At 45.9% G+C, this 24,475-nt stretch overlaps 1 protein-coding gene and 1 long non-coding RNA gene across 5 annotated transcripts in view; one reads left to right on the top strand and one right to left on the bottom strand.

Annotated features, from left to right (window-relative positions):
* The window catches only part of LOC113877033, a 70,675-nt gene that overhangs the window by 15,428 nt on the left and 30,772 nt on the right, over nt 1-24,475 (top strand). For both annotated transcript variants that reach the window (XR_003506669.1, XR_003506670.1), the window contains exon 2: nt 8,743-8,893. This is a non-coding gene — a long non-coding RNA (uncharacterized LOC113877033). The remainder of the gene's footprint in view (nt 1-8,742; nt 8,894-24,475) is intronic.
* Nucleotides 3,905-23,761, bottom strand: SCIMP (SLP adaptor and CSK interacting membrane protein). Of its 3 annotated transcripts, none has more exons than XM_027516717.1 (5): nt 22,742-23,761; nt 12,224-12,347; nt 10,099-10,162; nt 8,528-8,601; nt 3,905-6,336 (listed from the first exon to the last, which is right to left on the bottom strand). In XM_027516717.1, exons 1-5 carry the CDS (start codon nt 22,781-22,783, stop codon nt 6,125-6,127), a joined length of 516 nt encoding a protein of 171 aa, XP_027372518.1. In that variant the 5' UTR covers nt 22,784-23,761; the 3' UTR covers nt 3,905-6,124. The 3 variants fall into 3 exon arrangements, with proteins under 3 accessions (XP_027372518.1, XP_027372517.1, XP_027372519.1); XM_027516716.1 differs by lacking the exon at nt 22,742-23,761 and adding an exon at nt 18,422-21,520; XM_027516718.1 differs by lacking the exon at nt 22,742-23,761 and adding an exon at nt 18,718-20,177.

Here is a 24,475-nt window from a genome sequence, read left to right as displayed (position 1 = left end):
TTAGAGTCACCCTAAAATAATCCAAACCCTCAAGGAGCCCAATATCTGATGGGAAAGAGATGTGTAACCATGAGATGGAGATAGTTATGCACTATGATAAGTATAAGAGAAATACTGGAAAAGGGTGAGTAAAGACCTCATGGAAAAAGCAACACCCCAGCTGGGTTCTGAGGAGTGAGTCACAGTTTATCCAGTGGAGAAGGGGAGAAGGGGTGTTCCCAGCAGCAGGAAGAGACTATGGAAAGCCTTAGCACCATTTCATTCCTTTGGGAGTGCTGCAAGCAGTTTCCTGTGGTCAGGATGCATGGTGGGAGGACAGGAAGTGCTGAAATGAGGCTGGTCAGTCAGTTAGTTCAGTCGCTCAATCATGTTCGACTCTTTGTGACCCCATGAATCGCAGCACACCAGGCCTCCCTGTCCATCATCACCCAGACTCACATCCATTGAGTCAGTGATGCTATCCAGCCATCTCATCCTCTGTCATCCCCTTCTCCTCTTGCCCCCAATCCCTCCCAGCATCAGAGTCTTTTTCAATGAGTCAACTCTTCACATGAAGTGGCCAAAGTACTGGAGTTTCAGCTTCAGCATCATTCCTTCCAAAGAAATCCCAGGGCTGATCTCCTTCAGAATGGACTGGTTGGATCTCCTTGCAGTCCAAGGGACTCTCAAGAGTCTTCTCCAACACCACAGTTCAAAAGCATCAGTTCTTCAATGCTCAGCTTTCTTCACAGTCCAACTCTCACATCCATACATGACCACAGGAAAAACCATAGCCTTGACTAGACGGACCTTTTTTGGCAAAATAATGTCTCTGCTTTTCAATATGCTATCTAGGTTGGTCATAACTTTTCTTCCAAGGAGTAAGCGTCTTTTAATTTCGTGGCTGCAGTCACCATCTCAGTGATTTTGGAGCCCCCAAAAATAAAGTCTTATACTGTTTCCACTGTTTCCCCATCTATTTCCCATGAAGTGATGGGACCAGATGCCATGATCTTAGTTTTCTGAACATTGAGCTTTAAGCCAACTTTTTCACTCTCCACTTTGAGGCTGGTAGGGACCAGTTATCAAGGCATTACATGGTGTACAAAAGAGTGTGGATTTTAATTGTAGGCAATAAGGGCACCATGGAGAGGTTTTAAGCAGAGCCATGATATAATCATATTTGTGTTTTAGAAAGTTTACTCTGACAGCAAGTGGGAGATGCATTGGGGGAGGAGAGAATAGTCAGGAGGCTTTTGCATTAAGCCAGATGAATGATGGCAAGACCTAGATTAGGCAGCAGTGATGAGGATAAGCCTTAATGTGCAGAGTCAAAGACTTGAAGAATATTGGCTCAAGTAACTAAAAACTCCAGAGGGTATGCCAGCTTTCAAGCATGGCTGCTTACAGGAGCTCAAACAATGCCAATTGCATGTGGACTCTCTTAGCTCAGCATCCTTCATGATGGGCTCTCTCTTGAGAGCTTGTATCCCCTCAGCTTCAGATCCAGTGAAAGGGGACACCTGCCTTGGTACTCAATGCATCAACCAATCAGTCACTGGGGCCAAGGGAATGAGAGCCTCTGATTGCCCAGACTGGGTCACATGCTCTAGCCTATGTTAGGGATGAGACTGTACATAAACTTCATTAACAGAGAGAAGAAAAATAAGTGAATCCAATGGGAAAATCAGGAGCTTTTTCTGGAAAGAGTGGAGTACATATCAGGGAGGTGAAGAACACCTACCAGGGAGGCAGAGCTGGATTGACCCCCAGGAAATTGCTCTGACCTCAGTCCATTGGCCACACAGCAAGTTCGGGAAAAGGTCATCCTTAGTCAGGAGGGAGTCATCCTCTTTCTCTTAATTTCCATGGAGAAGGAGGAAAAGAGAGGGACTAGCTTGACTGAATTGACTCTAAGAGATTTGCTGAGAATAGGGATGAAGTTATTTTATCTCAAAAGGGAGAGATGAGAGGGAATTCCCTGGCAGTCCAGTGGTTCTCCAGGCTTCCATTGCAGGGGGCATGGGTTCTATTCCTAGTCAGAGAACTAAGATCGCACATGCCACATGTCGTGGCAAAAAAAAAGGAGAAATGGCTCCAACCCTCTCTCTGGCCTAAAGTGCGGGCTCTACAACTTTTTTGTCTTTGGAATTATTTCAACATAAATTGCGAACACTAGTGTGCCTCCCCTAACTACTTCAGGGTGCATATCATTATAGAGTTCAATATTTGTTTACAGTTTTTCTCTTTTTTTAATTTTATTTATTTATTTTTGGTTGCACTGGGTCTTAACTGCTGCGTGCAGGCTTTCTCTAGCTGTGTCGAGCAGGGGTGCTCTCTAGTTGGGGTGCACGGGCTTCTCACTGTGGTGGCTTCTCATTGCAGAGCGCAGGTTCTAGGGCGCTCAGGCTTTATTAGTTGTGGCACATGGGTTTGGTTTCCCTGCAATATGTGGAATCTTCCCCAACTAGGGATCAAACCCATGTCCCCTGCATTGGCAGCCAGATTCTTTTGAGGTAAAATTTACTTAGGTTGAAATGCAAAAATCTGAAGTGTGTAGTCACTGAGTTTTAAGAAATGCACACACCTGTGTAAACCACACCTGGCAGACTTTTTATTACCGTAGAGTGAACAGAAAAATCCATCACCTTCAGATTTTATCTGAGGGCAGGGAAGAATGAGACCATCAGAGTGGTTTTCAAGGAACAGCAAGGCCAAGGAGGTGGAAGGAGGAGGATGAAGCCCTTCCCTGATAACTATAACTGTCCCCCTAGGCCTGCCTGTTCAAGGTTGTCGTTACACTGCACAGTGATGCCTTAGAACATAACATAAAGTAGTGCTCAGTCACTCTGGGCCCGTGTTAGTGATGCTATTGTTGTTATTGTTATTATCCTCACCTGATGGCAATTCTTTGTCAATTTTTAATTGATCAAAACCCTGTAAGAAAAGAAGGGTGAATGGTAGAATCTGGACATGACACCTTACCCTGAACCTACCAACTCTGAGGTTTTAACTGAAAACCAGCAAATAATGAACAGTGTTATATACAAAAATGAAGTGATGGTAGATTGCCTATTTAGCAGCTATCCCCTTCATTTTCCTTGATGGCAAAGCCCACTTCAAGCCAGAAAGGCAGAAGATAGGCCTTTCCTATAGCTGGGCATGTGAACCAATCCTGACCAACGAGACATTAGGAAAAGTTGCTGGGAGCTTCTGGGAAAGTTTTTCCTAATTAATGGAAAGTTCTATGGGAGAAAATGCCCCCTTTCCTTCCTAGGTTTATTGTCATAGGATGTGATTGTTAGCTTTCCTTTCATAGGAAAATTCTCTTAGCTTTCCCCGCATGGTGGCAAAATAGCTGCCATGAGGGGAAAGCTAAGAGAATGTAAGAAAAGTCAGCTCATACCTCTGAGTCTTAAATCTGATGCATTCTGGAGTGAGTGCTTATCAAGATGCCTTGGTTTGTGAAGTCATACATTTCTTATTGTTTAAGTTATCTTTCATTGGATAGTCTGTTCCTTGCAGCCTAAAGCATACTAACTGATACACGTGATTTGTAAAATTTGTTGCTAGTAAACCTGAGCATTTCCAGGGAACAATCTTGTCTGTATCACAAAGATCAGACTGTTAACTATTGTAAAGAAAACTAAATTCACTGATTTGGGGCACGGGTAAGCCATCAGTTCTCAAATCAGCTAAGGTGGTAGAACAGGAATTGTTTCCAAATGATAGTTTTCCATGTTTGTAGGGATTTTAACATCATCACTGTTGCTCAGAATGGAAACTGTCTTCTTATTTGTGACGTTATCTATGAGTCAGATATGACACTGGTGGCTGACTTGGGGTTTCCTGTGGGGCTAGAATACACAAAAATGCCCTGTGAAATCTTGATGTACCTAATTATATCATCCAAACTGGAAACAACTTTGTTGGTAGAAAACATGGTTTTATTACAGGTGCCCTGTATAGCATCTCAGCCAAGTTACACAGGCCCAGAGAAAAAGGATTTGTTTTTGTCACACTGGTAGATTTTCCATTAATGATCAATATTCAATAAATATTTATTAAGTGCCTAATATATGCCAGGGTTTCAGCTGGACATTGGGAATATACTGGAATATAGACAGCTTCCACCCCAAAGAGTCCCAAGTTAGGAAGGAGATAAAGAATTAACTAGGCAATTATAATGCAGAGTGAGAAGTGTTTCATTAGGGCCAATTGCAGGGAGCAGTGAGATCCCATGAGGTCACTCATGAGTGTTTGGAGGGAGATGCAGGGACAGGACCCTGAGAAAGATTGGCATTGAAGAGATGTTTCAGAAGGAGGTGTTCTTGCAAAGATGGAGACAGGCCAGTCAGGCAGGAGGAGAACCAGGAGATGGTGGTGGCCCAGAAACCAAGGAGGAGTTTACACATGTCTGGTATTTACTTTTTAACTTTTGGTGTAGATGTGGATGGTTTGCGGAAATTTTAAAAGGGAAAGCATGCTTGTAAAACACTTCTATCCTTTAGCCATTTTTTCCCCTATAATTAAAAAATATAATTAATTACTTTATGGCTGCTCTGGGCCTTTGTTGCTTTGTGCAGGCTTCCTCTAGTTGTGGCAATCAGGGGCTGCTCTCTGTTGCGGCGCTTGGGCTTCTCATTGAGGTGGCTTCTCTTGTTGTGGAACACAAGCTCTAGGCATGCGGGCTTCAGTAGTTGTCCTGTGCGGGCTCTAGGGCATGTGGGTTTTTTCTAGGATTTAAGAAATGAGTCCTCTCTGGCTCATGGAATACCAGAATTCCCTAAGGCCATAGTTAGAGAACCACCGGTCTAAAACAAGGAGGTATTACAAGGAGTTGGAAGTTTCTATGGAGTCTAGAAAGAGAGAACCTGGGAGGAAGCACGTGTCCTCACTGGTCCAGCAGTGCTTAAGTGGTTGAGGGGGATGACAGGTACACGTTTTCCATCTCTCAAGGAGGAGCTCAGTCCGGGTGTCACTCCTGGGCCTTTCCACCAGTTCATGCTGCTCGCCCTGCAAGCCTGTTAGCTGGATTTCTCAGGGATTGCTTAGAAGTCAGCATCCTGTGAGTCTGGCTAGACAGTGTCAAGTCTTCAGGCGTCAGCAGATCAACTTGAAGGAATCGATGAGGTTCAGGGTGACTCGGGCCTTGGCGACCCCACTAGGACACTCGTATAACTGGACCGCAGCCCGCTCCCCAGATGTATCATTGGGTGTAGCATAATGAACTGGAGTTTCTGCCTCCCCGTCACTCAGGGATAGGAATCTGGCAGGGAGGATATGGTACTGTTTGTCTTGAATGCTACACAAGGGGGAAAGCAGTAATGAAAATATCGGAGGAGCGTATTAAAGACCCCTGAACTTTCATCTTGAATCTGCCACTGACTCGTCCCTTTCTTTCCTGTTCCCTATGATTTTTCCTGGGGAAACCTGTTTTCCTCCAGTATACATGTTGCAAAATCAACACCCCTATGGGTAAAGTCCGTCCTGTGGTCTAGAAGGTGACTTCTGTTCTTTGTTGATTGTTACGGTGCAGCCAGGAAGCAGTGAAAAAACTCTGGCTGGAAACTTGGATCTCTGAGGTTAGTTTGGCCAGTGTCATAGAGAGGCCCTGGGGCTTGGGGTTGTGTAGGTGGGGAGGGTTCACAAGAACAAGAAGCACACCCCCACCCTTGAAGAATCCGCAAGGTGTGATGTGTGACTTGTGTGCAAGAGCGCTTAGCTGTGACTACCACCCACAGCCCCTCAATGTGTGAGGTGGGTGGAGCAGGTAGGGGCTTGTGCAGGGGATGGGAGCCTGGGAGGCTCGTACAATCAAACACCAAGATTTAAGGTCACTTAGAACCACACAAACAGGGGAAGAATGCCGGGAACTGAGTGGTTTCTCGGGGCGGAGGGAAGTGGGGAGAGCTTTGCAGGGTCCACTGGGCCTCCACATGGAACCTCGCTCAGCAGAAGCCCAAGGCCTGACTCCTCTCCATTCTTAGAGCTGAGCACAGGCAGCTTTCCTCTGGCTGCAGTTATCTGATCACTGATGCTTCTCCATCTGATTCAGAAAGTGTTTATCTTATAGAGTTCCATAATATTACCACTGGCTTTTAGACTTGGGCACTTATTGAACTTCAGCCATTCTTGATTGTTTTTAAAATAAGCTCTGTGAACCGTCTTCTGCTTGCCAAAAGGAAGAAACGTTTGTTTCAAAATGATGATTTTCTGTATTGGCAGGGACATCAACATCATCATAGTCTTCCTCAGGCTCAATATAGCTTGGGACGGTGATTGTCTTCTTATTTCTAATTTTATGTACCGAAGAGTATGCAGCTGGTGTGGGCCGACTTGGGGTTTCCTGTGGGGCTAGAATACACAAAAAGGTATCAGATGCAAAGCTAGTGTATGTTTATGTATTTTTGACCAAGTGGCTCTGCATGATTTTCATGGGTTTCAGTATCCTCCCACGTCTTGGTGGACCAGATCCCCATTTTGCAGAGGAAACTGAGGTCCAGCCATGACACAGTCTCAGACTCACCCTAGTGAGTAAGTGGCAAACATCAGTCAGACATCTTGACTCCCTTGTCGCTTTGCCTGACTGCACTGCAGTGGGAGCCACAAGACAGAAGTTCAGACAAGAAACTGACCAGCGCTGGTAGTGAAATGAGTAGTGCTGTACCTACAGGTTCTAATTCTCATAAGGAAGCAATACAAACATTTCCTTTCAGGCATGTCCCTCACAATGACTGAATACGGCATTCCAGAACTATCTATAATTGCTCACATGCATCACCCCTCTGCTAAGAAGGAAGGGGGCAGTGGTGTCTTCAAAAGGTAGAATTAGCAGAAGATGGGCACATAGCACATGGACTAAAGGGGAAGAAAATCTCAGCTCCCCCTCGATGGGGCCTGGAACTGCCACCGCACAATCACATCTTTTCCTAAGAGAACTTGAATAACAACCACCATTTCAGTTCTGCAGTCAGATCCAAACTCATCTTCAGGATTCAGCAGTCACTAGCTGTGTGACCATGAGTAAGTCACTTAACTTCTCTGTGCTTCAGTGTCTTCCTCTGTCAGAGGGACATAATAATGTACCTGCTGCATATAGTTGCTGAGAGGATTAAATGAGACAGTACCTATAAAGTGCCAAGCATGGGACCTGACACACAGCGCCTGCTCAACAAATGCTAGCTAATATTACTATTTATCTATTCAATTAAAATATTTTCATCCATTATCTACTAAGCTCCAGACACTATTGTTTTTTTTTTAATATTTGTATATATTTATTTGGTTGTCCAGGGTCTTCGTTGTGGCATGCAAACTCTTTAGTTGTATGGCACGTGGGGGATCTAGTTCCCCAACCAGGGATCAAACCCAGGCCCCTTGCCCTGGGAGTGTGGAGTCTTACCCATGGATCTCCAGGGAAATCCCTTTAGGCACTGTTCTTAATGGTGGGTAAAGAAGGGTGAACAAGACAAGAAGGGCGCTTATTTTCTAGGGTTTGTATTATAATGGAGGAGACAGATAATGGACAGATGAAGGATAATTAGCTTACTTAGGATAATTGTCATAAGCTTCAAAAGGAGAATTGGAAGGATTTCTTTATGTAGGATGGTCAGGAGTGAACTCTCTGAGGTGGTAACATTTGAGCTGATACCAGAAGGGTGAGGTAAAGTCAGCTGTATGTAGAGCTTAAGGAAGACTATCCCAGTCAAGGGAACCAGGCAGAGATTTTCTGATACAAAGTGTGAAAAGCCCAGTGTTCCTTTATATCCATGCTGCAAGCTGGAATTTGAATATGAATTTACACATTGAATATTGGAAACATTGGTACTTATTTTGTACTCCCCCCCCCCATCTTAAACTTAATTCATCTTCTTGAAACAGGTTGCTGCCATCTGCAAATTCCAGTATAATAGACTGAAAGTTTGTGTCCCCGCAAAATCCATATGCTGAACCATGTGTGCTAACCACCAGTGCAGTTATATTCAGAGATGGGGTATCCAAATAAGTAATTAAAGTTAAACAAGGTCAGAAGGGCAGGGCCCTGATCCAATAGGATTAGTGCCCTTCTAAGAGACACCAGAGAGCTGTTTCCCCTCTGTGTTTGCACACAGTCATCTGCAAACTAGAAGTATTCTCACCAGAAACCAGACTGGCCTTGCACCTTGATCTTAGACTTTTAGGCTCCAGAACTATGAGAAATTTACTGTCATTTAAGCCACATTGTCTGTGTTACTGTTTTATGGGCAACCCAAACTGACTGCTTCCCAAGTGGCTCAGTGGTAAAGAATCTGCCTGCTAATGCAGGAGGCACAGGAGAAGTGGGTTCGATTCCTGGGTCAGGAAGATCCCCTGGAGGAGGAAATGGCAATCCACTCCAGTATTCTTGCCTGGAGAATCCCATGGACAGAGGAGCCTAATAGGCTATAGTCTGTGGGGTTGCAAAGAGTTGGACACGACTGAGCAACTGAGCACAAGCTGACTAAGATGCCAAGACAAATTTATTATTTTACTCTGAATGAGACTGTTATCAGCAAATTATACTCACAGGCAACTCCTGGGGAAAGCATATCCCTGGGTGGCAGAGGGGGTAATTGAACTGAGAATTGTTCTGTAACATTCCTGGAAGAGAGAAAGAATAAGAGTCAGTGTTTGGTTTTGATCATGCCTGCTGATTTAAGAGAAAATGTCAAGGGAAATGGACAGAGTTGAACATTCAAATCTTGGTCCCTAAAGACTGAAAGCATCTCCTTTCTTTCCTAGGTCTTGCATCCCATCTGTAACTGACACACTAAAAAAACCACTTCTTTAGCCCAGGGACCATTTGGATTTGAGGGTGTGGAGCAGAAGCACTCTAACTTAGACCCCGGATCTCATCTTTCTGTGTTTACCTGAGCTGGATCAGCAGGGGGAGGTAAGCACCGGGTGTATTTTGATGTGCAAAATGGATGTGCAAAACCTGGGCTTCCCAGGTGGCTCAGTGATAAAAAGAATCTGCCTGCCAATGCAGGAGACATGGGTTTGACCCCTGATCCAGGAACTCAACATACTGTAGAGCAACTAAGCCCGTGTGCCACAACTATTGAGCCTGTGCTCTGGAGCCTGGGGAGCCACCACTGTGGAACCCATATGCTGCAGCTATTAAAGCTCTAGAGCCTGTGCTCTGCAACAAGAGAAGCCACAGCAACGAGAAGCCCTCACACCTCAATGAAGAGTAGCCCCCGCTCACCACAACTAGAGAAAAGCCCTTGAAGCAATGAAGACCCAGCATAGCCAAACAAACAAACAAAAAACAGGTGTACTCCTAATGCTAAACATACACCCACCATGTGACAGCAACATTGGGTATATATCCTGCTGATCAAAAGATATGTTACTAAAATGTTTATGACAGCACTATTCATAACAATGGCAAACTGGATGCTACTCAAATGCCTATAAGTAGCAGAATGGATAAATTCATCATGGTTCAGTTCCACAGTGGAACACTCTATCGTAATGAGAATGAACAGTCTACAATTACACACAATGAATCTCACAAAAAAATGCTGAGCAGAAGAGGTTAAACACTGAATAACACATACTGTATAATACCATGTATAGGAAGTATAAAGACAAGGAAAAATGAGCCTATACTATTTCAGATAGTGATTATCCTTAGGATTTAAAGGCTGAAAGGGTATATATGGGATTGAGGTGCTGGTAATTTTGTTTCTTAATCTGGGTGCAAGCTACCGGGTCTTTTTAGTTTGTGGAAATTCATTGAGTTGTACTCTTACCATATGCATTTTTCTGTATTTATATTATACTTTGGTAAGAAGTTTCAGGGGCTTCCCAGGTGACTCAGTGGTAAAGAATCTGCCAGCCAAGCAGGAGATGTGGGTTGGATCCCTGGGTCAGGAAGATCCCCTGGAGAAGGGAATGGCAACCCACTCCAGTATTCTTGCCTGGAAAAATCCCATGGGCAGCGGAGCCTGGTGGGCTACAGTCCACAGGGTCGCAAAGAGTCAGACACGACTAAGTGACTGACCATGCACACACCAGCTCAGTAGTGCAGGCACAAGAATGAAAGTGGACAGGTGGTTCTCAAAATTAAAAAGCAGGATTCCCCGCACTTACTCATACATCGTTTCTTCATCTCTCTGCTTTTGTTTCAAGGACTTGGAAATTTCCCATTTCTTGCCTAAGGAAAAAAATAAGCATATTCATTTAGGAAGAATTGTCCAAAATTGTGATCTTTAGAGTTTAGAAGAGACCAGAGAATGGGCAGTTTCAGGATAGTCAGAAGAAGAACCATCCAGAGAAAACAGACTTAGGGGCACAGAGCTCATAAGTGATAGAGTCAGAATGTCATCCAGATAGTCTGACCTCAGAGTCTGGGACTAATCCAGTGTGGGCTGTGGCTGCTTCCTCATCACCTGGTACTGTGTCTACCTAGCATATAGCTGTCACTTAGAAATACTAGTTGAGTGAATAGCCAAAAGGATTAATGGGAGGAAATGAGATGAAAAATGGGAATAGCAGTTTGTAAACTGTGATATGCTGGACATGTAAGTTATTATTAATTATAACCTACTTGTTAATAGGAGTGGGTCAAGATAAAAGAGAATAAGTAAAGTTTTTGTTCAGGGTCATATTTTGTCCATATCTAAAAGCAAAATGTTTTGGGACTTCCCTGGTGGTCCAGTGGTTAAGAATCTGCCTTCCAATACAGGGGACGTGGTTCGATCCCTGGTCAGGGAACTAAGATCTCACATGCTTCGAGGCAACTAAACTGGCACACCACAGCTAGCAAAAGCTTGTGCACTGCACCCAAGAGCCTGTGCAACCAAACTAAAACAAATCCAAATTTAAAAAAATGAAATATTTTAAAAAGACAAGTGGATAGAGGACTACAGTAGCTAGAATACACTTTCTGTATTTAAAAAACTAATTACCATCAGAGGGTGGAGGGGAAAGGGCTTTGAATGGGGAGCCCAGTGTACCCAAGTTCTGGCTCCAACTCTGCCACCAAGTCCCAGGAGACCTGAACCAAGGATTTGCCTCTCTCTGAACCTTGCTTTTCTTATCTCTACAGAGAGATTGAAAAGAATGACAGAAGCTTTCATTCCTGAGCAGCCCTGACCTTCCAGCACTGGTTCAGCAGGACCCTGAGGCCATATCCAGATGCATCAGGAGGACAGGGCCCTGATTCTGGAGGGATGCCCCCTAGGTGCCCCAGGGCAAGACGGCCATACCTCTCAGAGCATTTACCATCCCCAAGTGTGCTCCAGGCCTAGGTCATTAGTTAAGGGGTAGGATCTTAAGAAAACTCACTATTGAACCAGAATTTCATGTTTTTGGAGATGAATATTAAAGTAGAAACTCACTTGTAGATAGTCTAAATTTACAGTAATCCTCCAGGAACCTGCTTATTTATGTCCAAGTGTGCTAAGAACCTCTGTCCAAGGCACATATAATAGCCCCAAATTCAGAGTATGATCTTAGAATAGGCAGTCACGGTGGTCAACCATGAAATGAGTCCATTTTTCATGCCTGAAGACTTTTTTTGTAATACCACACTTCAAAATGTGAAGGTACGCTATGGGGTAAGGTGAGAGATGGAAAACTCAAATTAGGGCTTTTTTTCAGATAGCTCAAAAACAGTCGGTTTTTAAATTTTTTTTTTTTTTTTGCATCTTGCGTGTCATGTGGGATCTTAGTTCCCTGACCAGGTATCAAACCCATGCTCCCTGCTTTGGAAGCATGGAATCTTAACCATTAGACAGCCAGAGGTGTCTTAAGACATTTTTAAAAACTACTTTGTGGAGAATGATTGCCGTACAAAACGCTGTACATATTTCATGTGCACAAGTCAATGCATTTGGAATCAAGACAGTTTTTGACATTCCATGCACTTGTACTCTCAAGTTCCAGCGGTAAGGTGCTGTGACATTGGAGAGAGACAGCACTGGAGAACAGCATGCCTTGAAACTGATTCTGCTTTTACCCAAACCATGAGGGCCGGAAGAGTTCTTGGAGATTAAGTAACCTCCCTCCCTTCACTGTGCAGAGGGGGAAATTGAGGCCCAGAGACACATATTAGTAGCAGAGCTAGGAATCGACCCAGAGTGCATGATGCTAAATCCAGAGTTCAGCCCATGGAAGCCCAGAACTAATCTTTTTGCCCTAAAGAAGCCCCAGTGCCCCAACAACCACCACTTCCCTCCCCTCCCTCCACCTGCCCAAGGGGGAGGGTCATTACCTGGTCTAAACAGACACCTACAGACACAGAACAGGATGGTGCCCAGGCTCACAGAGGTAAAGATGATGGCCACAGCCAAGATGATCCAGAAATGGTCCTTCCACCAATCCATGGCATTGAGATCCTGAGAAGAATGGAGGGAGAGGATAAGACATGAGTGAAGGGCTTCTTGGGAGGTGGAGGCAGTTATCTACCATGTTGTGCGGCAGCATCTGCTTAGGGACCAGGCAGGCGTTTGCTCACAATCAAACACTGCTGATTTGCAGCTGGGAGACCTCAGGCAAGTGATTAACTTTCTCCAAGCCTCAGTGTCCTCACCTGCAATATGCCAGTGATGCTGTCTACTACCTTACAGGGAATTTACGAATATTAGAGGTAAGACATGTACTTACCAGTTACTCTAGAAACTGTACACATAATCACTGCTTTTCTTTACACTGTCAAACATGCAGCAGGAAGGGGAAATGCCATTTAAAGCAATAACTGACAGCAGTTGTTTTTATATCAAAGGGACAACTAGACTAAATTCATAACAGGGCAGATAGAATTTTGAGGGCTTTTTTTGGGGTGTGGGGGAGTGCTTCCCTGGTGGCTTAGATATAAAGAATCTGCCTATAATGTAGACCTGGGTTCAATTCCTGGGTTGGGACGGTCCTCTGGAGAAGGGACTGGCAACCCACTCCAGTATTCTTGCCTGGAGAACTCCATAGATAGAGGAGCCTGGCAGGCTATAGACCATGGGGTTGCAAAGAGTTGGATACAACTAAGCGACTAACATTTTCACTTGTTTTTTGAGGTGGAGGTTAGAAAAATACCTTGATGGATCTCTTGAGTGAGGCATGATCAGAGGGAGAAAGATGCAAAGCAAACTGAATTAGTCTGCAGGAGAAAAGGTTCATTTCCATTATAGGTTATTACAAGATATTGAATATAGTTCTCTGTGCTATACAGTAAATCCTTTATATATATATATGTACAGTAAATACTTTATATATAGTAGAGTGTATCTGTTAATCCGATGCTCCTAGTTTATCCCTCTCCTCCTTCCCCTTTGGTAGTTATAAGTTTGTTTTCTAGTTCTGTGAGTTTGTGTCTGTTTCGTAAACAAGTTCATTTGTATTATTTTTAAAAATCCCACATCTAAGTGATGTCATACAGTATTTGTCTTTCTGTGTCTGACTTATGTCACTTAGTGTGTCTCTAAGTCCATCTGTGTTGCTGTAAGTGGTAATATTTCCTTCTTTATGGTCGAGTAATATTCCATTGTATGTGTGTGTGTGAATATATATGTATACTCCACATTTTCTTCATCCATCTGTTGATGGCCACTCAGTCTCTCTTCTCTTAGTTAAATGTCTCCTAGTTCTTAGTCTAATTTTCCCCTCATATATTCTATCTCTTTGACTTTTTCTTTACTCCTGACGGATTTCTCCGAGGAGACACATAAACATACTCTTTACAGCTATAGAAACACACACCAGGCAGAGTTAAAAGCTGTTGCATCTGAAGAGCATAACTGGGTGTGGGGAGGGAAGCAAGAGGCCTGGCAACTTGCTGTTCTCTGTAAACCCTCCGAATTCTTTGCTTTTTTATCTTTTTTAACTTATGTGTTTACTTTTATAACACTGATAAGAGTCAATCAACCATTTAGTGTAGCTTCCCTTTGTTCAGATTTCAAGTTCAGAGAAATTTTATTCTCATCAGATTCTTGGGAAAGAAAGAGGAAATAGGATGATGCCAGAAAGTGAAACTATGGGTCACTTTTCAGAACAATGCAAAGTGGTAAATATTCTGCAGTCCTGTTCACACAAATTGAATGGCTTTGATTTCCCATCAGATGTTTTGAGCGTGTTTAGTGCACCAAGAGCTTTCTCATCACTCACCTTATTTCACCCTCACCACCACACCCTTTTCTAAACAGGGCCTGAGACAGAGGCGTAGTGACTTCCCCCAGGTCACCCAGGAAGGAGGGAGGGCGGAACGCTTCCTCTCTGTGTCTCAGAGCCTTCCAGTGTCAGGATGCCTCTGAATCATCAAGGAGAGGTCAGATGGAGGTCAGGATATCTCACTTTACTTCAAAAGGAACATCGCTGTGGTAGTCATATGGTGTTGTGGGGGCCCAAGGCATTCCCCAGAATGAAAGATCGGGGCTTGAGAATGAAAGTCCCAAGTTCCCCATAACCTAAGATCAGAGAAATAGCTCTTCCCCCATGAACTGCCGACAGGTGCCTTTACAACAGAACCAAGACGAGCGGGTCTTTTTGGGAGCGTGCAGCTGAGGAAGGGGGCTATTAATAACCACATCCCAGTGGTCCCCCCACCCCAAGAGAGGGGACAGGAGCCCTGGGGAGAGATGGCAGGGAGTACAACTGGTGGGCAGTGTGTCACGGCTGTATAGTCCAGTTCAGGCTCTGGAAAGTATGGAAACTGAATCCCACTTGTGTTGTCAGGCCTGGAGTAGATAAGGTCGTGGGGCGCAGGCTTCCTGAGAGCTACTGAAATATCACGCAAAGAGGTGTTTACATGAGAGGAGGCTGGCAGCCAGCCCAAAGGTGCAGCTGAGTCTCTCAAGGGACCCCAAGGGACTCAAGGGCCAAGGGTGAGTCTCCACCCAACACCACAGACTCGATCAGCAGCAGTGACCCAGCGAGAGGAGACTTCCTGTGGAAAACTGTCCCTGTCTTTCCTCCTCAATCCGATACTGGGGGGAAGGCGGGGGTAAGGGCAGGGAAGGGTGCTTAGGGAGCTGAGGCAGACTTCACCCCTCACCTTGCTCTGTACTCCCCTCACTGGGCAAAGCGGGGAGCTTTGGGTCAAAGATGAGATGGAAGTTTTTAAATGAGTGTGACTAAATTTTTAAAACTGAAATGAATCTGCTTAGTAATCAAAAGTAATAAAAGTTTTGGGGTTGGACCGAAATGTCACTGGGGGAGGCCTCTCCTTGCTGGAACAAGGCAGGAACCCAGGCAGTAGGGTAGTTAGAAAAAAACTGCATCTGTTTGCTGTGGCCGCTCCAACAAATCACCACGGATGTCATGTCTAAAAACAGCACAGAAGTTTTATCCAGCCAAATTGCTGGGTAACACAACAGCCAGCACGTTGCCATTGGGCAGGGTTGGCCCCTTCCGAAGTCCCCACTGGAGAAGCCACTTCCTTGCTCCTTTCAGCTTCTGGAGGTTGCTTGTGTTCCTTGGCTCACAGCCCCCTCCTCCATCTCCTTGCATCTCTCTGACAGTCCTTCCCCAGTCACGTCTCACCTCCTCTTGTGCCTCCCTCTCCCACTTATAAGGACTCTTGTGATAACAATGGGCTTCCTTGGTGGCATAGCTGGAAAGAACCTGCCTGCCAATCCGGGAGACGTGGGTTTGATCCCAGGGTCAGGAAGATCCCCTGGAGGAGGAAATGGCAACTCACTCCAGGATTCTTGCCTGGAAAATCCCATGGACAGAGGAGCCTGCCGGGTTACAGCCTGAGGGGTCACAAAGAGGTGGACATGATTGAGCACGCATGCACACACGCATGCTGTGGTTACACTGGGCTCACCCGGATAATCCAGGTTCATCACTGCATCTCCAGGTCAGCTGATTTGCAACCTCAGTTCCGCTTGTGACCACAGTTCCTCCTTGCCTTGTAGTCTGACATAACCACAGGTTCCAGGGGTTGGGATGTGGACATCTCGGGGTGGGTGAGACCACCACACAAACCACCTCATGCTGATACTGTAGGAAGATGAGACTCTAGTGAAAGTGGTCTCATGGATTTATACATTATAAAATTTATTTTTATTGTTTTTTTTTTTTTTTTTGCCTTCTATTGATGTCTCCGGAATGAAAAGGGAAAAAGTCAGCAATGATCCTGCCATCTCTGACCAGAAGTCCACCACAGAGTGCTCGATGTTGCTGGCTCAGGGAAGAAGCAGCGAAGACCCACCCCAAGGCTTGGGACAGACGTGGGTCTCTGTGTCTGGGAGGGGACTGCCACATGGGAGGGGACATTTTTGTTTTCAAGAGTCTGAACTCATTGGAAGTTTCTCAAGGCTGGACTTGGACTCAGAAATAAGAGAGAGCCCCGTGAGCCAGAGTAGGGGCTCATAGTGCAGTATGGACCAGAGGACGGAAGGATTCAGTGTGGCCCCAAAGCTGATCCAAAGCTGAGCCATAGGTCAGCAGGTCCTGGGCCTGGGAAGGGTGAGGTGCTGAGTCTACAGATACAGGTTAGGGGTCCTGGCTGCCGGGAGGAGGGCAGGGCCTGACCTCAGTTCCTGTCAACTGGGGGAGCATTTGGTGGACACCACGAATGGAAGAAAGAAGAGTCAGAAGAACAAGGGAGCTGCCTTTAGCCATTAGCTATTGAGGACCTGGGTGTGTCAGACCCCAGGGCAAGAACTTGAGGAAGAGTGGAAATTCCCAACCTGAGGCCTGGCCATTGGGACTTTGTTTTAGTAAAGTTCTCCAGATGATTCTAGGTGGAGGCCAGTGTTGAGAACCAGTGACATACATGTTATCACTTAATCCTTATACTGGTGTTGGGAGGAGTTATTATTACCCCCATTGTATAAAAAAAAGATAAAAAGAGAGAACTCATAGGGTTTAGGCAATTTGTTAAAGGAAGCATGGCTAGTAGCTCACTAGTCTAAGATTGCAGCACAGCCTGGTCTGATGCCAAAGTTCATGCTGTTTTTACTCTGTCAGATTTACACCAAGTTGATAAATAACTTCTTTTCATAACAAAACTGAAAGCAGAACCATCGGTCAAGAAATTCCAATATTGGCAAGACCTCTACCTTGAGTTGTGACTTGTTCCAAATAATAAGAACCTCAATATGAAAATGCATCTTAGAAAAGGAACATACATATATGCTACCTTAGCATGAGTTCAACCACACTGTACGGCAGGTCATAATTATAGCCCCATTTTAGAGAAAAGAGAATAGAAGTTTAGATGAGCTCAATGAACTTGCCCAAGGTCATAAGTGGAAAAAATCAGAAGCTAAGCCCAGGACTCTTACTTGTGACCACTAAGCCAGAGCTTTGGGAAATGTACTAAAATGCAGATAGATACCACAGTCTGTGTCCCAACTCTACTCCCAATTCTGATTTGTAACTCTGGTGTGGGACTCAGCATTGTTAACACACGCTCCAGTGGGTTCTCAGGCCTTGGGGAGAACACTACATCCAGCCAGCTTGTAGAGCCCCGAGCTGCAGAGGTGAGGAGGCTGAAGGCTTGTTCCTCGCAACATTCACAGGCAGTAGAAGCAGCAAAGTAGACTGAAGGCACTAAAACAAACCCCTTAAACCCAAAGACTTCTCCTGTTTGCTTGTCACATGGCTGATGGAACTCCATCATCAACAAGTCACTCTCTCCCTACTTCCCCTACTTTTATACCCATTTGCCTGACACTGAGGAAGAGGAACTGATTTTTACTAGGGTGTGAATGGCTTCACGGAGCCTCAGGATTCCTTCCCCAGGGCGTTGGCAGGAGCAGGAGTATCCTAGAATCTTATCCAAAGTCCTTAGAGGATAGTCATAACCAAACATGGCCTCGGAGTGAAGTTCCTGCAGGGCTAAGGTGACCTGGGAAGACCTGCTGTCTGCCCATCGTCCTCCCTGCTTGTCCTCCCCTCCCAGCTTCACAGACGCTCCTCGCCCCAGAGCTCAGTGTCCTGCACTCTATCGAGCCACTTCTTCTCAATCACCCTGTCCTCAGACAGACTTTGCATCTCAGTCACTCCTCTGATAACAGCTTAAAGAGGGCGCTAGTCAGCTTGATGAAAGCCCAGAAGGCAAGGGAAGCCTGAATTTCAAGAAGGGGGAAAAGTGAGATGAGGAAAGATTGTTTAAAATACAGGGAGTCAGTGTGTTTATAAACTGTGAAGTGTCAGGAAAAAGGACAAAATGAAATGCAGGCAGAGAAAAGAGAGCAAAAGCTACCTTCAGGGGCTCAGATGGAAGAATCAGCTTTTAAAAGGGAACAAGGATGGAAGGAGGGCTGTGCTGTTCAGCAGAACCAGACTGGGATGAGAGGGCAGGAAGCTGGCCAGAAAGCTCCTGTTCTGAGTTAGGAAGAGTCGACAGGCGAGGTTCTGGGGGCAGCAGGGTGAGAGGCAGACAGCCCTGCTTCCCACTCCGCAACAGGCTATGATCAATATTCAAAATGCATTTTTTTTTTTTCCTCCAACTGAGCCTGCATACACTTACTGTGACAGCTGTCTGATGGTTTGTTTGCTGTTCATCATCTCCCACACTGGCTGTAAGCTCTTGGAGAGCAAGAATCTTGCTGCTCCCTCTACCACTCTTTCTAGTTCCTAGACCGTCACCTGGAATGCAGTGGGAGTGCCATACGCATCTGTGAATAAATGACTGCATGACTGACGGCCCCACCTCCTTCCCTCTTCCCTTGTTGTGGGCAGGCTTCTCCGCTAATGATGCAGTAGGCAGTTTGGATCCAGGGTCTGAAATTCAAGTGCTGGCATTCTAGTTCTAAAGCACCTCACCTGGACACGAGAGCTTGGGCAGGCTCCCTGATCTCCCCCTGCCTTTGGTCGTGGGCTTCAAGCGGCTGGCTGGGAAGCAGAAGCCAGGCAGAGAGGTGTGAAGGGTGGAGTGGCAGCTTCTCTCTCTTGATTGCTCTGTCCTCCGTAGCCTAAGGCACTCAGTTCTGAGTAGGCTCAGGGTGGGAGAGCCACTAAAAGCAACTACCAATCCAGCTCTGACTCTCACTTCCCCAAAAGGCATTTCCGGGGAGTCAGTGGCAGAAAACACATTCACTCTCCATCACCAGGAATTCTGGAGACTGTGGCTTTGTTCAAGAATTTGCTTTTTTTTTTTTTAACCAAATTCCTCAGAGTAAGATGTGCAATTTACAATGTGACAGCTACACATATATTCACATAAATAAAACGTTTCACAAAGTGTCTTCAGGTGCACTCCAATTGGCAGTTTCTCATCTATTCTAGCCTATTTCATGAGAAGAAGTCCTGAGTGTCAGCCTCTCAGTTTATTTCAAAGTGTATTAATGGTAATGCCCTGTGTATTGAAAGACTTGAGTTTTTCTCATGAAAAATAAGCGACCTGAAATAGCCATGAGTCCCAAGAGGTGTGGGTGGAATGCGTGTGTTGGTGGTGAATTAGAGTTTCAGAAAGTTAGTCAGAAAAAGGCTTTGTCGGAAGAGGTGGACTTGCAAATAGCTTAGCAGGAAGTTGGGGAGATGTGAATATGAGTCCAGTTCCTTACTCTCTGCCTTTATGGACACAAATCCCTCTACCAGAGGCCTGCTCTGTCCAAGACAGCAGCCACTGACCCCGTGAGGCCCTTCCACTGAGCACTGGCTAGATGGCTAGTTGAGTATGTGCTGCAAGTTCGAAATACACGCTGGATTTCAAAGACTTGGTACAGAAAGAACATGATAGATCTCATTAACAAATGTTTATCTCAGTTACATGTTGAAATGATAGTATTTTGGATAGAGTGGGCTAAGTAAAACGTATTAATAAAATTAATTACAGCTTCCCACCCCTTTTTAATTTACTCCCACCCAAATTGTAACACTGTTTCAGCCTTGGGTTGGTGCAGTATGGAACAGAGGCTCACCCACAGGGGCTCAGAGCAGGACTGGCCTCCTGCGGAACCCACAGAAATCTGAGGGACAGCTCTGCACTTTGCAGGGCATGGAATGAGGGTCCAAGCTGCTCTCCGCCTGGATCTCAAGTGTCTGGGAGACTCCAGATAATACTGAGGCAACACCTGCCAGTCAGCATGGGCTGTGCTTGCCCGAATTCATCTCTAGTTCCCAGACGGTCACTGCTCAGGCTTAGTGAGGCCAAGTTCCCACTCGACCCTGCCCTGCTGTTGTCAGCCCCAGAAATGGCTGTCTGGATAGTTGATGGCCACCTAAAGTCCAAGTGTGGGATTTCCCTGGATAGAGGTCCAGAGGTTAAGACTCCATGCTTCCAAAGCAGGGGGCATGGGTTCGACCCCTGGTCAGGGAACTAAGATCCCATATGATGTAATGGTGCGGCCAAAATAAATTAAAAAAGTAAAACTCAAGCATGCCTGGGGTAGGGTGGGAGCAGAGTATTAAAAGGAGTTGTTTCTCTTCTCCCTCTCTCTGTCCTTCCACTTCTGTGAAAGGTTAAATACAAATCCTAGAGAGCTAAAGAGAAGAAATCAAGCCAAACATATCCTTTTTCCCACGTGCTCCCCTCAGTGTTACAGCTTATCACACCAGCTCTCAGATTAATCTTGTCTGATTTATTTCATTAGAGGGCTTGACTCTGTTCATATACACTCACCCATCATAGTTTATCGCCCCTGTTGCCACAGTTAGGAACTACATCTACTTGCTAGCAAAAATGAAAGATAACCATAAAATCCTATCATGGCAAAGTTGTGGTGAAACGGACCCTCCCACAGGGCCAGTGATAGGACACGTTAATTTTAAATACAATTTTGGAGAGAAAATAGTACATTTAAAAAACGATCGCACCATTTAATTCTATAATATCATTTCTAGAAATATAGCCTGAGAAATAATCTGAACAAAGTAAAACCCTAAGAGGACAATCGTGTAGAGGTGAACCTTCGTAGAGATGAACAGGGAGCTGCCCAGCAGCCAAATGGGGGTCTCTTGGGGAAGAAAATTACAGAAGGGCCACTTGATAGGACGTGTGTGTTAGTCAGTCGTGTCCAGCCCTTTGTGACCCCATGGACTGGGGCCTGCTAGGCTTCTCTGTCCATGGCATTTTCCAGGCAAGAAGACTGGAGACTTGATAGGATAGGATGCAGTAATCTAGGAGTCATTAGGAAGAAAGCATCATCAACTATTGAGAAACCACATGAAAGGAACAGAATGCTGACTTATATCTAGACTATCGCCACATCTTATAACATTACTTGAAGATGTGCCAGGAGAATGGCTGGGAGAAAGCACAGAAAGGTGGATTTAGATTGTTCGGTGCGTGAGAGTAGGGTCCTTCTTTCTTTCCCTCCCACCCAGCCTTGCTGTGAGGCATAAAGCAAACACGTTTTCAAAAATTTAGGCATCATGTTTTACAAGAGCTTCTGCTCCCTGCTCTCAAACAGGTCAATTTTCTAGTATCTTCGAGATGTTTGGGATGATGGGTTAGCAGAGCCCTCCAGAGCTGCAGGTCATTCAGGATTCTTAGTGAGTTTATTCCAGGATTTCTACAACCCAGCAGTCCTTCCTTGGGTCCAACCAAGTTTCTACTTGCCTTTGCATGTAAGTGTTAGTCACTCAGTCACGTCTTACTCTTCGGGACCCCATGGATTGTAGCCCGCCAAGCTCCTCTGTCCATGGAATTCTCCAGGTAAGAATACTGGAGTGGATTGCCATTCCCTTCTCCAGGGGATCTTTCTGACCCAGGGATCAAACACAGGTTGCATGCATTGCAGGCAGATTCTTTATCGTCTTAGCCACCAGGGAAGCCCCTTGCTGTTGCTTACTTTCCCCTGTTTGTTTGGCTCTGAGAATGTGAGGGAAACTTGAACCTGTCACCCAGGGGCTCTCTGGCAGGAATGCCAGCCTCATGTTGAGTAGATGGAAGAGAATCAGGGATGCTGGTGCCCTGAAGACAGCAGTGACATCTGTATTTCTATGTCTAGAATGTACTTATATCAAAATAAAACATAGGTAACTTTCCAAAACAGCTACGCCTAAGAAAAAATGACTGGAAGGCAAGACAGCAGCACCCTCTTTACCGTGATTGTTGTGAGGTGGTGGGATCAAGGGTCATTGTTTCCGCTATTGCTTTGCAGTTTTCTAATTTTCAGAAAGAGAAAAAGAAAGAGATGCTAAAAAAAAATATTCAAAAGAAGCTCCCAGCCCTTGTCTTCTGCAGGCTCAACAATCCCCACTTCTGATGCCTCCTTAGAGGTCCACACATGCAGAGGGACCAGGAGAGGGAGTGACATGAAGGACAACTGATGCATGAGAAGGTGGAAGTTAAAAGGACAAAGCCGAACCCAGGCCCCCACCGCAGTAATTTTTTCCAGACGGCGAGAGTAGATGGCTCAGTGGAGGTCTTGAGCCCGAGGCCTCTGCAAGAGAGGTCCCTGAATGCCAGAGACACAGTGACAAAGACACCCAGGCTGTTGGTGCTCATCCCAGGGCTTCAGGGGGAGCCCCAAGTTCACAGAGTTAGTGCCTCGATCCCCACCCTCTCTCCAGCACGGACCCACTGGGGGTCCTCGCGTGAGTCAGGTACCCAAACTCACCATCAGAATCCAGAGAATGATTACAACCTGCTCACAGTACACACGTCTCACTCCCAGGCACAACATCATTCCAGCCTGAGGAGCAGGCCTCTTCATGACCCCACCTTACACACGAGGAGGCCCCAGGAGCTGGAGATGACCTTGAGGTCATCCAGCCAGCCACCAGCAGGGTGGTTCCCAGGCCAGTTTTTCTCCAGCCCCACCCAGTGGTCCCCAGGCCCCAGGCTACAATCCCCCGGCCCAGCCCTGGCGGTCCCCTGCCTTGACTGGGCCCAGGTGCTTACCTGAGTTGCAGGAGGTCCAGATGTGAGCGGCTGAGGGGCCATCAGTGCTCTGAAGGCCGTGGCTCAGCACAGCTGGGGAGAGGCAGTCTCTTGCCCACAGGCCTTCCACCCAGCCCGAGCTGTGGGTGCCAGCCTGACCACACTTCCCCTTTATGCTCAGCCCACCAGGGAGAGGCCCCAGACACCATCACCAGGCAGCCAATTCCTCTTCTAGGAGCCAGATTCTTCTTTCTGCTCCTGTGCTCCTGCAAGGCCCACCAGTGGACTATCCTGTGGTGGAGAGGTCGGGCCCCAGGGTTGGGGGGCTTTCCCACAGACGAGCCTACCCTGAGCACCCTGGAACTCCAGAAAAGCTAAGGGAACCTGACAACCCCCCAGACCCAGAAACAGACTGTGTAAGAAACCAGTTCACATGTATTAATATAAGGGCTGTCCTCCAAGGAAGACAGCTCTCATAAGCCCACGGCGGACCCTGGCACTCTGACCCAGCTTTTGCTCCTGTTTCTGAAGGTGTGTGACACACTGCATCAAGAAGTGGGTCCAACTGACCACTGGACTGAATCGTCTTTCCCACAACACCACTGCCTCCGAAATGGGGGCTGTGGGTGGGGAAGTCAACCAACTATTCTGTGGAACTGACTGTTCTGACTGAGTGGTCACGTCAGTAAAAATAGCCAAACTGGTATGCATTGTGTCTGCCTGGGGTGAAAATGTTCTGATTACTTTCAACCATAATGACAATACCCTGGGATATCTGGTAAACATTTAACAACAGGCTCTCGGGAGACAAAAAGATTCCTGAAATTTGTAGTGTTTGCTTATTTCCATGACATAAATATCTTCACCACGGCCAATTTGAAGTAACTGACAGGAGTCACTGGACTTGGCACTGGGAGGGGCCAGTTTTTCTCCAGCCCCACCCAGGGGTCACACAATTGTCAGCTCACCACAGAACTGATAAATCCCACTGTGGAGTATCCCAAAGTAGGTGGCCAATACTTTGGCCACCTCATGCAAAGAACTGACTCATTGGAAAAGACCCTGATGCTGGGAAAGATCGAAGGCGGGAGGAGAAAGGGATGACAGAGGATGAGATAGCTGAATGATATCACTGACTCAATGGACATGAGTTTGAGTCAACTCCAGGAGTTGGTGATGGACAGGGAGGCCTAGCGTGGTGCAGTCCATGGGGTCGCAAAGAGTTGGACACGAATGAGTGACTGAACTGAACTGAGGGAGTATTCCCCTTCTGGGAATCAGGATCCAAAATCGGTACTCTTATCTCACCTTATCTTCACTTATTTGGAAGATTATTGTCTCCATTTTGCACGTAAGAATATCGAGGTTCTGGGTGGTTACATCAGGAATCAGCTCTGCACAGCCCAGGAAAGACCTTCAACCCAGGTCTGTCCATTTGCAAAAGTCTAGGTTCTTTCTTATTAAGGTTGATCCAAAACTTAGCTGCTCAAAAACTTCTCTAAGAGCAAATGTAAGAGTGAATTTATTTACTTTCGAGAAGTGAATAAATGCTTCAGTGGGTAGAACTTATCTTCTGCTACTCCTTGGTGACTCCTTGGTTTGTGTCTCATTAACTCATGCCATAAATGATTTTGCTAAGCCTCTGGGATGGCCATGTTCAGCTGAGATGCAGTGAACTTGATCAACCCACTGCTTCCCACAATGCACTTGGCACAGCACATCCAAGCAGGGGCGTCAGGAGGTCCAAATGCCGGA

Source organism: Bos indicus x Bos taurus, chromosome 19 (genome assembly GCF_003369695.1).
Source record: "Bos indicus x Bos taurus breed Angus x Brahman F1 hybrid chromosome 19, Bos_hybrid_MaternalHap_v2.0, whole genome shotgun sequence".
NCBI lineage: Eukaryota > Metazoa > Chordata > Mammalia > Artiodactyla > Bovidae > Bos > Bos indicus x Bos taurus.
This window is presented reverse-complemented; position numbering and strand designations above follow the sequence as displayed.

Excerpts from the sequence above, each read along its gene's own strand:
- SCIMP (XM_027516716.1), bottom strand. The coding sequence starts at position 18,589 with ATGCAGTCATTTATTCACAGATGCGTATGGCACTCCCACTGCATTCCA. Across the intron at positions 12,348-18,421 it reads ACCATCAGACAGCTGTCACA|GATCTCAATGCCATGGATTG; the intron begins GTAAGTGTATGC and ends CATTCTTCTCAG. Across the intron at positions 8,602-10,098 it reads GATGAAGAAACGATGTATGA|GAATGTTACAGAACAATTCT; the intron begins GTAAGTGCGGGG and ends TCTCTCTTCCAG.